Raw genomic sequence first — 16,287 nt, 5'->3', positions numbered from 1 at the left:
AACCAAGAGTGCCCACAGTCACCAAATTGATCTCAAGGTACAACACAACATTCATGGCCAGTTAGGACCTTCCTTGACAACATTCCTCAACCCAGGCATGCATTTCTGTTTCCCATCACCAACTTTCTGCAGAAAATAGTTTCTAAACACTTAGCATCAAGTCTCAAGTTTCATCTTCTCATGTAAATCCACATATTGGTAAGAAAGGCAAAGACTAAACCACACCCTAGCTACTTTCAGAAAGGAAAAAATGGCTTTTCTTAAGCCTGCAGCAAGACCGATTTCCCATCTCATTTCCAGGCTTGGCTAGTGCTTCTGTTCATTCAGCATAACAGATTCTGTTTGGCCTTTCAGTGGAGACTTTAATAAACTGATTGATTGCCAAAATGATGACATTTCCATACACCCACTCTGCTATTGAACTGAAAGACTGGAAACATTGTGTTAGCTCACAAACTTGGTATCCGTTGGTGTGGAAGTAGTGATAATAATCTAAAAGGTTAGCTGTTACTTGCCCTACTCAAAGGTAATACAGTTCTCTGGTGCAATGAGTTCAGGACCCATTCTGGTCTGAGCAGGTGGAACTGTCAGGGCCTTCTAGTCCAAGTTGATGACCTCTTGGTACTCACAGTTTTTCCAAAGTTGATTAGTCTTTGAATCTCCTTCAGGATCATTTAATCTTCAAGCTTTATCATTCTGTCTCCTATTATGCTTCCCCAGCAGTGCAGGCTGCACTTGACATCTTTTTTTTTAGTACTTGCTCCTGAACAAAATGCTGCAGGTGGCTTTCTCAGTCTAAAATTTCACACATCACCAAGATGGTTTATTTGCTTCCCCTCAGCTGGTCTGTTTCAAATGGCTTTACAAGATGTACACAAATGAAACCTAGTGTGACTTTGATTGCTTCAGGATCCCAGTCTGTATGGGACCAAGCATTTCCTTGATAGTGTATCATGATCGCATTTGTTTTGCCTTTCGTTTTTAATACTGTACCATGTTCATGTTTATTTTGCCTTTGGCTTTTGCACATAAAATCTCTGTGTGTGCATAAACCCCTTTGAAGTTATTACTTCCCTCCGAGATATTTACTGAATTAAGGACAGCTCTGCACTGAAAAGACATCAGCCCCAACATCTCCTTTGAAAAAGAAAACCCACCCTGTTTCCTGGTTTGCATTTTCCTCAAACAATTGACCACAATTGTTAGAAACAAAGAGAGCCAGATTTATGCTTCCTAAGCATTTGGAGATATAGCTATGAATATGATAAAGATTGATATGTGCTGGTTCTCCAGCCTTCAGAGCAGTTTGGAATTCAACCCTGCACTGGACATCCCAGTGTTCATGACTGCAAAATAAATCTTAGGACGGAAAAAAGAACAAAATAATCGTAGTGCTCGAGCCTCTAACTTAAGAGTTAAACCTCATTGATTAAACTCTATTTTCAGAATTCTTGTATGTGGCACATTCTCAAAACCAAAAATTAACTGCCAATTTAGGAACCACTGCTACATGTCAGACAAAACAAAATTCCATCTATCTAATTATCCCGTTCCATCTTTCTAATTATTTACATTTCCAGTGAATGATTTGCCGAGCCTTTTTTACGACTGTGAATTTCTTGGATGATGTTCAAACTTCTGCTGAACCAATCAAGTCATTACTTTCCTAATAAAATGTTTTAGTGAATGCAACGTGCTGGCTAAGCAAAGAGCTAGCTTGCTGTTAGGCCCTCTGAAGCTCTTGTAATAGCCTAAGGACACACTGTTACAAAAGAATAGCCTGCCCTCACTTACACTAGGCTGACTTTTTTTCTCATATATTTATTCATTGTTGTGTTCATCAGCAGTGGGAAAATAACTATGTATTAGCCGGGGAGCTTCCACAGTGGGAATGCCGAGCTAAAATAGCTTTCAGATAACCTGTATATCTTTTAAAAGGAGAAGGAAGCCACACCAGCACATCTGGATCAGGACAATTCCCTGGTAAAAAGCTGCACTGATACAGTATTCTCAGTGCATACTGTACAGTCGGCTGGTTCTGAAATTCATTTGCAGTGTTTTGGATGAATGCGTCTATTTGGCTGCATGTGAGTGTGTGCTGAGGTCAGGGTTCCTGACCTAGATTGTACCCTGTATGGCAGGATAAGGGACTAATTGTGGTTGCTGAGATAGCATTTTCTGCTGTTCATCTGGCATTGTTTCTGCTGAGTCCAGTAGTGAGAAATGTGAGATCACTGCTCCATACAGATCAGAGGTCATTCAGTCTGCTATAGATGATGTGCCACTCTTTAATTCAGGAGTGCCACTTTCATCATTCGGAGAGGAGCTGCTGACTGTGATGCAGATACCTCCAAGAATCTCCATCGGTTCATAGGGTACTGTACAGCACCTCATGTCTGCACTTGGCTTTAATATGGAGGCTGTCTTTTCCCCCTTTGAACTCTTCACCCTCCCCTCAGGTATAATGCCTAGATGTCCAAAGGAGCTTTGGATTCTGCAATATGCAGAATCTATTAAATCCACCTTCATTCTAGAAGTGAGAGTGATTGTAAAATCCTGCCCCATTTTATGCAATTAGTGTAGACTTTATTTACATAATTTGGGCTGCAACAAGATTTCCTGTTGCCCTCCCTAGCTGCCTTACAAAGTGTCAAATATGATGACTTTCCATTAGTATCGGTCCTCTAAAACACCAGCTTGACTAGGGAAGCAATTGCAATCTAGATATACATGTAAAATTACTTTGTATGCATGTATGTTGATGTATGTGTGTATTTTGCTGAAAAGCATAAAAGTCTGGATGCCAGGTGGGTGTTGCGGTGTGAAGAAGGTAAAAACACACTGTGCGTAGACATGATTTCTGTAGCTGAAGTGCTGGTATCCCCATATGAAGACAAAGGCAGAAAAATAGCGGCAGTTTTCCACTAATGCATCTGCTCTGTACACTTGCTCCTTTTTTTTTTTTTTTCAGTGTTATTCCCTAATGGAAACTCACACATCTATTTTAAAAATTGTAGAAATATCCCAGGGGAATTTATCACCCATCAGACCATTCCCTTTTCTTTAATGCAGACTAGAGATGTATGCAGAAAAGCTGATTCAGCCATGACAGCAGTAGAGGTCAGACCTCTGCTTCGTGTAAATTTACATACTTTTTTCTCTGGCAAGGACAGCAGATGATTAACGTCTTCAAAGCATTGCATTGCATCCTTTTGAATTAGGATCTCTTTACCTTGTTAACAACAATGTGTAGCTAATTCAAAATTCGGGAAGCAGTTCAGCTCTATTCTGCTTTGTACGATCTTTGTTCCTCCCAATGAGACTACGTAATAAAGAGCAAATCGACACTGTTTTCAAGACCTGGAATCAAGGTCACCCATAATCCTTAGACTGCAGGCATTCAGAGTTTTTCTAATTCAACCACAGTCTAGCAATCTCTTCCTTCTAGTACAATGTGCACTTTTTGTTCACAGAAATGCTATTTGTTTCAGATCTTTCTCTTGGCCTATTAAAGAGTGGCTTTGCTCTATAGTCATCATTTTCTACTAGAATGTCACAGTTTCTAGCTCAAATGCAGGCCTGATGCTAGAAACACAATGCTGTGAGCCAGTGACAAGGAACCTCAATCCCCACCTGCAGAGGAACTGCTGGTCAAACCATAGGACTAAAAATTACTATTGGCAAAGACAATATTAATGGTTGTGTACTCCCTTCTCCATTCTGTTCTGCTGCCATTGTGGTCAATATGCAAGGACTAGGATTTTCATTATGACTAGATTAGAATTGTCTATGCTAGTGCTTTAGAAGATGAAAAATAAGAAACCCAAGTAAATCTAGCAACTGATCAGCATTTCTTGGACAATTCTAAAAGGTCTTCTTTCAAATAGGACTGTCTGTTTAGCTACACCTGTAAGTCAAAATCCCAACTTTCCCTTCTTTAGTGTACTCAGCTTTCTAATATTCATATTGCTTTCAACCCACTGCAGATGGCAGAACCATTAGCTTTTTACAGTAAAGGTAGAAAATAACTTCAGTCCTATCATTTTCTGACTGCCTCTACTAGACTGGTTGTAGTAGTCCCCAGTTCCCAGGGATTCATTCATCTCTATTGGATGAACTGATCTAATTTGGCCTGTTCTGTTATATACAGAAAAAAAGAAACAGACATTCTGAATCCAGAATGAATTACTGCACTCCAAGTTTTTTTTGAAGTAGAAGTTGAAGAAAAGGAGTCACCCAGCATAGCATATACTTACATGTATGTATGTATATATGTACAGAGAGGCAATTTTTTTCTCCAGGGTAACCTACCTGCCTGAAAAGTCCTAAGTCTGACAAGAGGTTTTCCTTCCTTTCACCAGGGTCCTGCAAGGTTAAATGTTCTCATTTCACTCATTTAGCTAATAAAGGCTAACATGTATACAGGATTGCTACAGTTGAAATTTGCAGGTGGACTCACACATTCACCCCTATTGTTGGAGAGAAATGATACATAAACTCATTGTTTCTGCATCTGTTCACAGAATCCTGGAAGCTAAACCCAGGATTAACTCTTGTCCAATTAACTACACCTCTTGCCCTTTTATTAGAATATCACATTTCATATAGATGATGAACCTGTACAGAACTTTCTTGATAAGTGCTCTACCAAAAACCTCTGGTTGCTGGCATTGCTGACTTCTTTGAAAGAGTATCTAGAAATAACTACCTGCTACAAAAGTATCAAGGTTGCTGATCCTAGGTAAATTGGGCTACTTTTCTGTAGCCTAGAGCCACTTTTTTTTTTTTTTTCCCAAAACTTCACACCCTAACTGTTTCCTGTTAGTGTCAGCCAGCCCTCCCAGCATCAGTAAAGCATCTCATATCCCAGCATCCTGTGGGGAGGCTCATCACCTCAAAGAGGGCTTCAGATTCTCTTCCAAGAGCCAATCTTGTGTCAGTTAGGCAGAGCTCCACATAAACTATAAGATATTGTTGAAACCCTGCATTCCTCCTGGTCTCATACTCTCATAACAAACTCCAGACAACAGTCCCCATTTACAGCAGAGAACAGAATTCTTCAGAGGCATTTCTGGAGGGAAAAGACATAACTTGTGTGTATTAGTGATGTTCACAAACAAAAGGAAAAAAACCCAAGCCAACAACCTTTGTGGCTATGGGGTTTGATCCTCTTTGTTTCACTTCATTATTTGTAGGGTTTATATCAGGAATGTTAAGGATATGGCCATTTGATGGCTATAAAGAGCTTACTTATGGATCCCCAAAATGTAATAAAAAGGTTTATGTTTCAGAAATGTATTTTTCATAGCTGGGTTGCTAACCTTCTGTGTCACCTAGGCAGCTTGGGTTATGCTTTCCATGCACATGCAAGTACAGGCATAAGACTGTGTGAGATCTGTAGGCTCATCCAACCCTGGATGAGATTGAGCTTTGTAGCTATCACACCAGAGCCCTGAACCAAACAACTTCTGTTCATGAAGCTGTTTTAAGAAAGTTTTGATCCATCAGAGAATTATATAGACTCAGTGTTTAGTACCTCCTGTACTTAGACATTGGGCTTTTGTGAGAGACTTGGAGACCTTCAGGTGCCATGACTGATTACAGTTAGTGAGATTGGAAAAGCACTTTGCATTTGAATAATGGCCTCACAGACACTCAGGATTTTCAACAGTGACATAATTATTTTTAATGGATGTTTATAGTGATTACTGTTATGCTGCAGGGTTTTTGTTAATCACTAGAAGGCTGGCTATCCAGGCAACTGGAATTTAATTATTTGTCTGAGAATTCATTATAATCAAGGGGACAGACAATTAATAACTAATTAAATCTGGTGAGATGCTGTGGGAAAGGAGTGTTAATCCTGTTGCTTGTTGTGGTGGAAAGTGGACAGATACAGAGCTGTTTGATGTTAATTTGGAAAAGATGACATCTTTGTAATGTAATAGATTACTTAAGCACATCACTAGTGAACTGCAAGCTATTCACTTGTCTAGGCACAATAAGCTGAGAGAACCCTTTAGATTCTTTCCCTTTCCCTGATCTGGATTAATTATGATGACTGAGGACTTTGAAAGGCTGCAGATTCCTTTGAGTTAGTAAAAGCATCCAGAAGAGAGATTGATTGGTTTAGTTGCTTGAAAAACTTCTGAATTGTACACTGGCTGAAACGTGAACTTAGATAGGATAACTCACGTCAAAAAAAATTGGAAATTTAATAGCACAACATTGGGATTATTTATGGTACGGGGGCAGGACATGTTGCAGAAATTAGACCCAGATAATTAGGAAACATAGTAATACTTTTCCCGAAATCTTTATGATATTTTTTCATCCAGGATATAGTTAATAAAAAAGAAAACTGTCATCATGATCTTTTTTTTAACCTAGTTCTAGTGGCTTTTCAGAAAACAAATGTTGTAGCTGTTACCGTTGCTAAAAAACCCCAACATTGTCCATGTGTGACTCTTGGCTATCATCAATTAGATAATCCAGTCATCCCAGTTCACAGAGAGCCAGTGTGGACATTGCAGTTGACAGTAACAACAGAAAAACCAGGAATTAATCCAAGGAAAATAAACCTGATCTTGCCTGGAGTCAGTTCCTATCCATGAGAGAGGAACTTTGAAGCTCTTTGACCAGACTCTTTCCTATTGTGTAAGAGCAGAACCTTTCAGCAGGATCACAGTCATACCAACCACATCTCACCATGCCGAAATCAGTACAGCAACCTTGATTTAATCAGTCCAAAGTGGACAATTCAACATAAAATATAGATTCACAGTGAAGCATACTCTGATGTGTTGCTCATACTTGGACATTCACAAGTTTTATGGAAGTCTGTTCTTTTTAGACTCCTCCTTAATAACTCTATCTACTTAAAAAAAAATTAACTAGACAGAAGCCAGTGTCATGAGAAATGCCATGATAAATCCCGGTATGGCCAAGGGAAGTTCATAAGATTCTCCCTAAAAGTCCAGGGAATAAAATTTCATTTCTTGGCAACTCAAACCTGGGAAAGTATTTTGCTATGTGCTCTGAAATAGGTGCCCTGTTATGTACTAGAGTGGGCCATATTTTAATATAGAGGAAATTGCCCCTCTGCCTACATAATTTATAAACCACTTCATGATGAAAACCATTTCTTAGATGAGGAAGAAAGGACTCAGGTTTCATAGGGAAAATTATTTGTTCCATAATTTAAAATTTAAGTTCAGAAGTATAGCTAGTGCAAATTCTAGCACAAGGCATGGAGTTGTTAATGTTTTTCATGTCAAGATGTTGGATCCAATGAGGTGAGAATCTCACCCTTCATTTTTAAAAATTATGTTTTGGGTTAAGAAACACTGTAAAAATGAGACAAACCAGACCCAGGAAAGCAGAGGGGAAAGGAAATAAAAAGAGACCAAAGCATTGTATACATAAGGGTCTTATGGCTTGATCTGGTGAAACATTCCATTTTAGTTTGATAGCATTGTGGAATTCAGCTGAAACACTGTATGAACTAATGGATGAAAGAAAACATATTCTATGATCTCCTTGTCATAATGAACACTATTGCTGTTGATAGCATAGCTTTTAATTCTTAGAAAGCATAGTTTAGGAGTCAAGAAATTGTAATAATAATTTCAGAAAAGATATTTTAAGTCTGTTTGCCTCATTTCAATGCTGTTGTTCACAGGATTTCTATGAAGGTATCTTGAAAGTGCTCGGAGATGATGATGAAAATGAACAAGAGGAAGTTAAACTCAAGCAAGGTTTAAGTGAACTCCCTGAAATTTATGAATTACACCAAGACATCCTGGAAGAACTGGAAGAGAGAGTCCTTAAATGGCAAGTACAGAATGGCATAGTTTGTTGGCCTTAACATACCCTCCCCGTAGCAGGTGGGTGAACTCATTGGTGTTGCCTTGACCATCCCAGCAGAAATGAAAAGAATAGAATCTGAACCACTTTGGCAGATTTTGCATACAGACAGGAAGGAAGTAAATGTAGAAGCCGTCAGGCTAAGAAATCAAATACTGAAATATGTGTGTAGTGAACAGCCAATGACTTTGAAATGGCCCTGTCAGTCAGTGTGAGAACAGCCAGCTTCATATGCATTATCCCCTGCCACTTCTCAGTCATCACCAAGTGGCTTCACACCTATGGCCTGAAGGTCACAGGCTCATGCTGTGGAAAGCAGGAAAAACTTACATCAGAACTGATCCTAAAGATCATCTGCTTACAGAAATCTACATAGCAGTTGTGTAGGTCTCAGTTAGGGACATCCCCTTGCTCCCGGCACCAAGGCAGGGATCTGCTACCCTAGGCTTCCAAGCCAAATGGACTCTGGCAGCCTGTTAATGGGACTACATCAAACATCCTTACAGGGGAAAGTCTTTCCATGAGAGAATAAGACCACGAATAGAACAGACAATGCTGCAAAATTCATTCAGCTGAGGAGGCCCCTGATTTAAGCCAGGCTGCCAGGCTCTATTGAATGATGGACCATGAAACCGCACACCTCCAACTTGCCAAACTCCAGGAGGCATTGGTCACTGAGAATGGATGATCCTATTTCTGTACAGCCACTGAGCAATTAAGGAAGTCAGTTAAACTACTAGAATTTTTCAGTAACAATCCTAAATGTAGGGCGCAGGTCTCCTTTCAGCCCTGCTCTTCCCAATCAAAGCATACAACAAGGAAAGGAGAGGCTAAAGGGAACTGTGTTTTGGTTTGTGCCCACCGAGGGACTGTTGAGAGAAAGACTTAAAAAGTGTCACCAATGATTTATGATTTATACACTTAGAACACAAACAGACACAGTGTTTCTGGGATCTAAAATGTCTTGGGTACTAAAGAAACCACAACCCTACTCTAACAGCATGCTGCCAGTTCCCTAAGACAAAAATAACGCAACCACTTAAATACTCTAAGTGTTCTGTCCAGAACTACTCTGTGGCACTGGGGATAAAAGAGGACTGTATTGCAAATGTTGCCAGCACAACAGATATATATATGTTATACGCCTGCACTCAATAGGTTTCCAGGTGATTACCACACCTGAAGCTTCCAGTAAGCCCTTCCCTGTGCCTGCACTGCTCAAGACACTCTGTTGCCCTGGAACTCAGGTTCCTCTTTTAAGTATGATTCCTTCCTCTTTTGTGAACTCAGATTTTGTTCTGCTCTCTCCTTATACATGCTTTATAAATATTTCAACACTGTGCACCTGAATACTGAGACAGATGACAGTGAGGCAGTGCTGAGAAACAGTGAAGGAGAGCTGAAGATCTAATATTACAACAAATGCTATATTCTCCCCCACAAATAGTGCTCCCACAAAGCACTGCAGCAATTGGAAGGTCTATTTACAGGAGCAGGAGCCATGTCCCGAAATGAGCCTCACAGTGATGCTATGGCAGAGGCACAGCCAAAGGACCAGCCCCCGTGGTGCCCATGCTACAGCAGCCTGTGGTGTTGTCAATCTGTCCTGAAGCACTCCTCCTTTCCTGCTGTTCAGCCTAGGCTTTAAGTGCACAGTGTATAGAGCCACTGTGGGTCTAATGCAATAAGCAAGAAGTATGGCTCTACTTCTTTACTTTTATTTATTTATTTGCTGCTTCTTTTCTTTCTGTGGACTTAGGGATGAGCACCAGAAAGTTGCTGATGTTTTTCTCTCCAGAAAATCAAGGCTGCATCACCACTCAGCATTCATTATGCAGTTTGACAGAAATTTGGCTTTGCTAGATGAAATGTGCCTTAAATATTCCCAGCTGGCTACCATGATTCAGGAGTTTGAGGTGAGGCTCATGTGTTTTTTTACATGCACTAATGCATGGCTTTGCCATGGGGATTACTTTTGCCAAGGAATTATTTTTTTCTGTAACTCCACCAGTGTTCACACATAGGGTAGAATGGAAGAATAGTCTTTTTTCACAGAGCTGGTGCTAAAACTGGAATGAGAAGTTCACTTGTGCATGATGTGTTTGTTTCTGTCTCTGTTGCTCACACACTCCTGTGTGTGCATACAGAATTTGTGTTGGTGAATCTACAGATCCATGAGTACATATTTTGCTGAAACATATTGGAGTGGTTTCTCAGTCACTTATTAATTTATCAAGCTCTTTGAGGATGTGTTAGAGTTAATAACTAGGATTAAAACTAAGATGACAATGTGCTGCTGAGCTCGCATTCCCCCTGATGTCTGTGTTTCTTCCACTGAGGACAGCAAAGCTCCAGTGACAGCCCTTACAGTGTGAAACACCAGCTTCTGAAAGTGGTACACCGTGTCTTCCAGTATCGTGTGATGCTCACAGGTCAGTAAAATCACTCTGAAAAGAACCCAATAGAAACACTGCCCTGACATTCTGTGCCTCCACTGTGCTACATATTGATGCCCTAACAGGTAAAATAGGGCTAAAGCAGTATGGGATTTCCTGGGAACTTCAATATGCTTAGTTCAGGATTCAGGAGTGTCAGGCAGCCTGGGGAGATGCAGGCACTTCTACAGGACAGCCATATTGAAAGGTCACAAAAAAAGCATAGTCAGATGCTTTTAGCCATTACTTCTTGGCTTTTTCCTTCTGTGAATCAGGAGAGGCAGAGTTCAGCCTCACTACCAACAAACAGGTTTAATTTCTTATTATGTCGAGGGTAGTTATCAGAGACACTAGAAGACAGGTGACTTTGGCAAGGATACTCTGCACTTAATCCTCTATGACAGTGGCAAGCACCATCTTCTTATCAACAAAGTGGTTGTACCCAGTACTACATCATAAGTCCTGTGCACAGTATACCGAAAGCTCGTGATTAGTCAAAAAAACAGTCTAATTTTGCTGCATTATAGGAGGAAGAGATACAAATTTACATTAACAGTACAGATTTAACTTACAGATTTTACATTTACAGTTACACGTTCCCTTTACATTCAGAACCATATGTATAATGACTACCTGAGTCTCTCCAAGGGGGGTTATGTTCCTTCTCTGCAAGCCACCCCAAATCTAGCAAGTCTGAGCCTGTGAGAAGAGTAGGCTTTCTGAAGCAGAATGTGGCCCCTAGAAAGAATTGCGAAGTTTAGAACTGGCTAGGGAAGGAAATGGTGAAATGTAACAATGAAACTCAGTGTTGTCACGTAATTTAGTCAGAACACGAAAGAACAAGGTTCCATAGACATAAGGATAGAAAAATATTTTGGAAGTATGCATATGTGTGGGTGGACAAGGATGCAAGATTAGTTTTAGTTATGCATGAGACAGTAAAAAGGAAGCCATAAACCCTGTCCATACAGCCAATGAAGGGCACAGTGTACTAGAAGGGGCTTCTATAAAAGCAGCAGAACAAAGTGACCATGTGAAAACTTTAAAATAGCCCTTCTATTCTCTGTTTTCCCATTTCTGTGGTCCACAAGATAAATTGCAAACATGCAGCATGATATTTTGTGAGAAAGCTGAAGGGCTTCAGTGAAACTCCAGTGACTGGATTCTATTTATGCTTCAAACAACTTGAGTTCCTCCTTGTCCCATGTACTGACACTAACTGGGAAAATGAAAGCTTTTGTGTGTACTGAGATGGAGTCTACTGGATTAATATACTACAGAAAATAGGTTTACTGCTTTAGTTCTTCACCTCAAGAAACCAAGCCCCTCTTTGACTGCTAGGACAGAATGAGTCTGGAGCAGTGCAGTCCTTCAGATTCTCAGGTGCACTTGTGTGATAACTGGCTGATTCTACCAGATAAGGAGTGGTATTTATGAGGGTATTGGTTACCACTTATGGCACCACAACCAAAAGGATTTGTCCACTCAGTCCACAGCTGAGGACAGAGCTTGCAGTGGTGAAAAGGAACACTAAATATTGCCTGATGACATCACACAACTCCTTCTGCCTGCCTGAGTACAGGCAGATGCTTTCCAGAATGCAGGTAAAAGCCAGGTGAAGTTCAAGATGCCAGGGAAGACACAGCACTAGAAAGGGAAATGTGTAGGGATAAGACATTCAAGGGAACAGACATCCGTGCCCAGCACCATTCTCAGCACAGAAGTCTAGTTCTTCAGTGCAGAATTTAGGAATCTGGACTAATCAGCAAGATAAGAATGAAGTATTTCCAGGCTAGAGTCTTTAAACTGTAGCACTTACATACTACAGTCTTTAAAAGCATAAAGACCCAGACACAGAATAAGCAGGTGGTCCAAGAAAAGTAGTCCAAAATAACACTGGTTAAAGGTTTGTATATAATGGAAATAGAATTGCTGTCACACTAAGCACTATCGTATCTATCTTACAGAACCTATGTTCAGATTGTGATTGAGTTTGGTAGTAATTATTTAAACCCTGCTTGTACAGAACTAGTGTCTCCTTCCTGTGCCCATAAAAAGCATATGATTCATTTAGTCTAACTGCAGGTATAGCCAACAGCATTCATTCAGATGGGAAATCAGAATTACTTAGAAAAAGAGTTATTTGTAAAGTGGTGCTACTCAGCAATTCTCTTGAGAAACATTTTTGACAGTTTATTTGTACCTGCCAAGTTATGTGAACCCAAATCTGTATCAATGCTCTTTGTATTGATTCTCTAAGTAAAATGCCATCAAAGATGAATTTTGCTTTAGACAGAGGCTATATATACACTTAATGATTTGGGAATAAAGTGCTGTGGGACATTACTGTGGATGCCCGATTCCTGGAAGCATTCAAAGTCCGGGTTGGATGGGGCTTGGGGTAACCTGGTCTGCTGGAAGGTGTTCCTGCCCATGGCAGAGGGATTAGAACAAGATGATACTTAATGTCCCTTCCAACCCCAACCAGTATCTGATTTTGTGATTAGGATTTACTGTTTTAGCTAACACCACTACAAATTATGTTGATCTGAATTCTGATTGTTGTATGTCTGTGTTTATTTGATCATTTACTACAGATTACTTGAATAATCTTTGTCCTGATTCTACAGAGTATGAAGCCACACAAGGTAAAATGAAATTCGTAGAAGAAAACTTCTGCTTTGCTAACATTGCCTCTAAAGGGGTGCAATATTTCTATACTGGTAGTATATATAAGAGGATTCTTTTCAAGATTTTGCATTAATAGGTTAGATGTAAAATCTGTAAGAACGGATTACTAATTTAGACAAATTATTTAGGACAAGAATGGTGTCTTTTTAATTTTAATTGAAACATATGGGCTTCCTATAGTTTTGGCATGATGGAATTTACGGAAGAAGAAAACATCTATACAGGCATAGTGCAGACACTGTAGTTTTGCCCGGGTCAATGAGGAAATCTTAGTCCTCTTTGACGTTGTAAATATTTGGCCTGGTCATTGTAAAATCAATTTGGATGGTTCTCCCTGCCTGATTGTGTACCATTAGCTATGGTATGCCTGCTGTACTCTGTGAACTTGGGAGAAACCAAGGAGATTTGAATTGCATATCTGTATTCTGGATTTCTTAATGTTACATAAAGTTGAAAGACATTGCATAAAAAGCAGTTCTGCAAAATCAGGAACAAATCCACTGCTAACACCATCCTTTTCAACACATGAGATACATAAAGCAGAAGTCTCTTACTCCCACTGAAATCATAGCAAGGTTTAGTTGTGATGTCTGTAGGAGTATTTTCCAGGCTGGAGTAAGCAGCAGTAACATTGTATTAATGAAATCAATTCAGCTCTCCTACACTGATTATAAATTCAAACCAACTCATAGCAAGAAAGTCAGTGGTTGACTGAAAGTCAGTTTATTCTGCCCAAGAGCAGAGACTCATGCAAGATTTAGGACCCTAGTCACTGACGGTAGAACAACAGCTATACCAGTAATTTAAACAGTAGCAGGACAGATGTTCAAGCCATCTGACCACAATTACCTGCCTCATTTTGGTTAGGAGATGCTTGTGCCATTCTAGCCAGCATGCTCCCAAGTTATGACCAGAAATTTATAGAAAGCCCTGTGCCACAGGGGAAGGGATGTGAAATAGGGACCTGAGCCATGTTATGCCACTGCTTTCAGTGCCAGCAAACATGTCCTAGCCCAGGTTATTTGCCAGTGGAAAATCCAGGAATTAATTTGTGTCACCGCTTCACACACATTTCTATCAGAAAGGCATGACATGTCCTCTCTCTCAGCAGTAAGAGGTACAGTTTAGACTGCCATGCTATTTGGTGGCTAAAGTTGGTTTACATTCATCTCTCTATATAACAAGACATTGACAAGAATCTGCAACTAGAAAACATTACAAAAAAAAGACTTTGTGTCATCCTTGATGCTTAAAAGGGACCTCATAAGCTCTCTGGATCAGCACAAGCATGGTGCTGTCTCACACAAGAAAATGATGAAGGGAGGAAGGGGAGACAGCACCCTGTGCCATGTCAGAGTTGCTAGGCTGTTGCATTGTGAAAATGACAGAGAAGCCAAAGGATGCCCCTGCAATCAGGAGGGATTGGAGTTATTTTTCTACTCTTTTGTGTGATGCATGGTGTTTGTTTTCCTTCATCCCTCAGCTGCCTTATTCATTGTTTCTGAAATCACGGACCAAGCCAATGACAGCATGCTCCAAGCGGTGAGTCCTACTATGACGCATGCTCCCCTGATCAATAGTAAGGTTTTTACACATCTATTCAAGTGAATACATATGTCTGCTAGATTCTGAAGCCTCCTCCAAGGTTAGACTCAAGGGCTTATACAGATCTGGTTTACAGTACTGCAGATGTGGAGTTGGTCTGTGCCCTTTAATGCAGCTGTGCAAGATGTAAGACACTATAGCAAATAGCCCAGATGAGGTTTTTTTCCCTCTTGGGTTTCACCTCACTTCTTTATTATTTCATTTTCTGAGCAATGAAAGGGTAGTTAATAATCATTCAGGCATCAGAACATGAAATTCAAAATACAAAGTGAAAAGTCATCACATTAAGATGATGTAGATGAAAGAAAGGAGTGAAATATCAATCTTCTTAGTAAGAGCTTGTTTTCAGGTAGGTTTTTAAGGCTGAAAAAATGAATGCACTCAAATTGTTAGGGAAGAGCACACTAATTGGTTATGAAGATGAAAGAACTAATGTCTGTTGTGGAAGAAAGATGTAGGTTGCAGGGAGGATGTCTAACAAGCCTAGAGTTTTATCATAATAAGGAATGTAATCTGACCCCTCTGTAAACTAGACTCTGAAACTACAGACTTCTAAGCAAAGTGGTTTGATTCAACTGGTTTGATTCTGATTTTCCTTCTCCTCAGGCAAAGAATTTATAATCATATTTTCCCATTATTAAAGCAGTCTTTGTACCAAAATAAATATTTCATCCAAAACCTGAGATCTCATGCAAACCTTCCAGAAAAATCTCAGAGCTTTAGGGATATCTGTATTAGAGGTTCAGAACTCTAAGAGCTCAGTTCAAACAGATCAAGGTCACACATTCCTGGCACCTCTGCTTCCTTAGATTTCACTCAGGTATATCGGATTTTTATAGAAATACTTTTCTGAAGTCAGAAGTACATGTAAGTGGCCAAAATCCAATTTGTGTTGCATTGCCATGAAATCATTTTGTCTCTACTAAGCCATGCTTCAATTTGAAGAACGTCATTGTATCATCTGAGTCGTACACATGTCACAGATTGTATAGTAATTGCTATAAATAATGTCTGTTGTGGAATAATTCCATCAAAAATTCCAGATATATATTTACACTTATTTTTTATTGTATCATCAGAGCACATCTACTATTTTTCAAAACTTTGGTATGGAAGAGATGAAACAAAACTTTCTTCTTTCCCTTTTGTGTGAATGTGGAGGGTTTTGTGAAAGTGCAGGCTCATGAGAAAAAAAGTTCAATTTTCTGCTAAATCAGAGGTTGTCCTCCTGAATTAACATCCCAGACACAAAAGCCACAACCAGCACTTATTTTCTTTATCTCAGTTTAAAAAAAAGAAAACATAAAAGCAAGTAATTACTCTAATTACAGAAGAAACTGAACAATGCCACTTGTTTTAGAGCATTAATAAATTGTCATGTACCTGGCTGAATTTCTAAGAAATAATTTAGACTTGGCGTATACCTGGAAGGAAGATGATTTCTGTTCCCGTGTACCAGCTCATCAAACAACACTTCTAAAATCATAGGAACACTGAATTAGGATCTACATTTTCTATAGAATATCAGTGACCCATTATTAGCTTTTTTTTGTTGTTTTATGATAATAAGACTCTAGCAGTTTTTCCTGGGAACTATTAACGCAAGATTTTCAAGCAAATTATGACCATAACCTTTTTCACCATATACGAAAATATTACTTTCAAGTTACAGATGTACAAAAAGAAGTAC

The 16,287-nt window shown here is 39.6% G+C and overlaps 1 protein-coding gene across 1 annotated transcript in view; it reads left to right on the top strand.

Annotated features, from left to right (window-relative positions):
* Positions 1–16,287, top strand: part of FGD5 (FYVE, RhoGEF and PH domain containing 5) — a 76,612-nt gene that overhangs the window by 34,083 nt on the left and 26,242 nt on the right. Inside the window, exons 6-10 of the mRNA XM_036391199.1 lie at positions 7,682–7,833; positions 9,626–9,782; positions 10,211–10,298; positions 12,899–12,949; positions 14,476–14,534. Coding sequence (XP_036247092.1) covers positions 7,682–7,833; positions 9,626–9,782; positions 10,211–10,298; positions 12,899–12,949; positions 14,476–14,534 — 507 coding nt within the window. The remainder of the gene's footprint in view (positions 1–7,681; positions 7,834–9,625; positions 9,783–10,210; positions 10,299–12,898; positions 12,950–14,475; positions 14,535–16,287) is intronic.

The sequence above is a fragment of the Molothrus ater genome, chromosome 11, assembly GCF_012460135.2.
Source record: "Molothrus ater isolate BHLD 08-10-18 breed brown headed cowbird chromosome 11, BPBGC_Mater_1.1, whole genome shotgun sequence".
Classification (NCBI taxonomy): Eukaryota; Metazoa; Chordata; class Aves; order Passeriformes; family Icteridae; genus Molothrus; species Molothrus ater.
The sequence above is the reverse complement of the archived record's forward strand: the minus strand, read 5'-3'. Positions and strand labels throughout refer to the sequence as shown.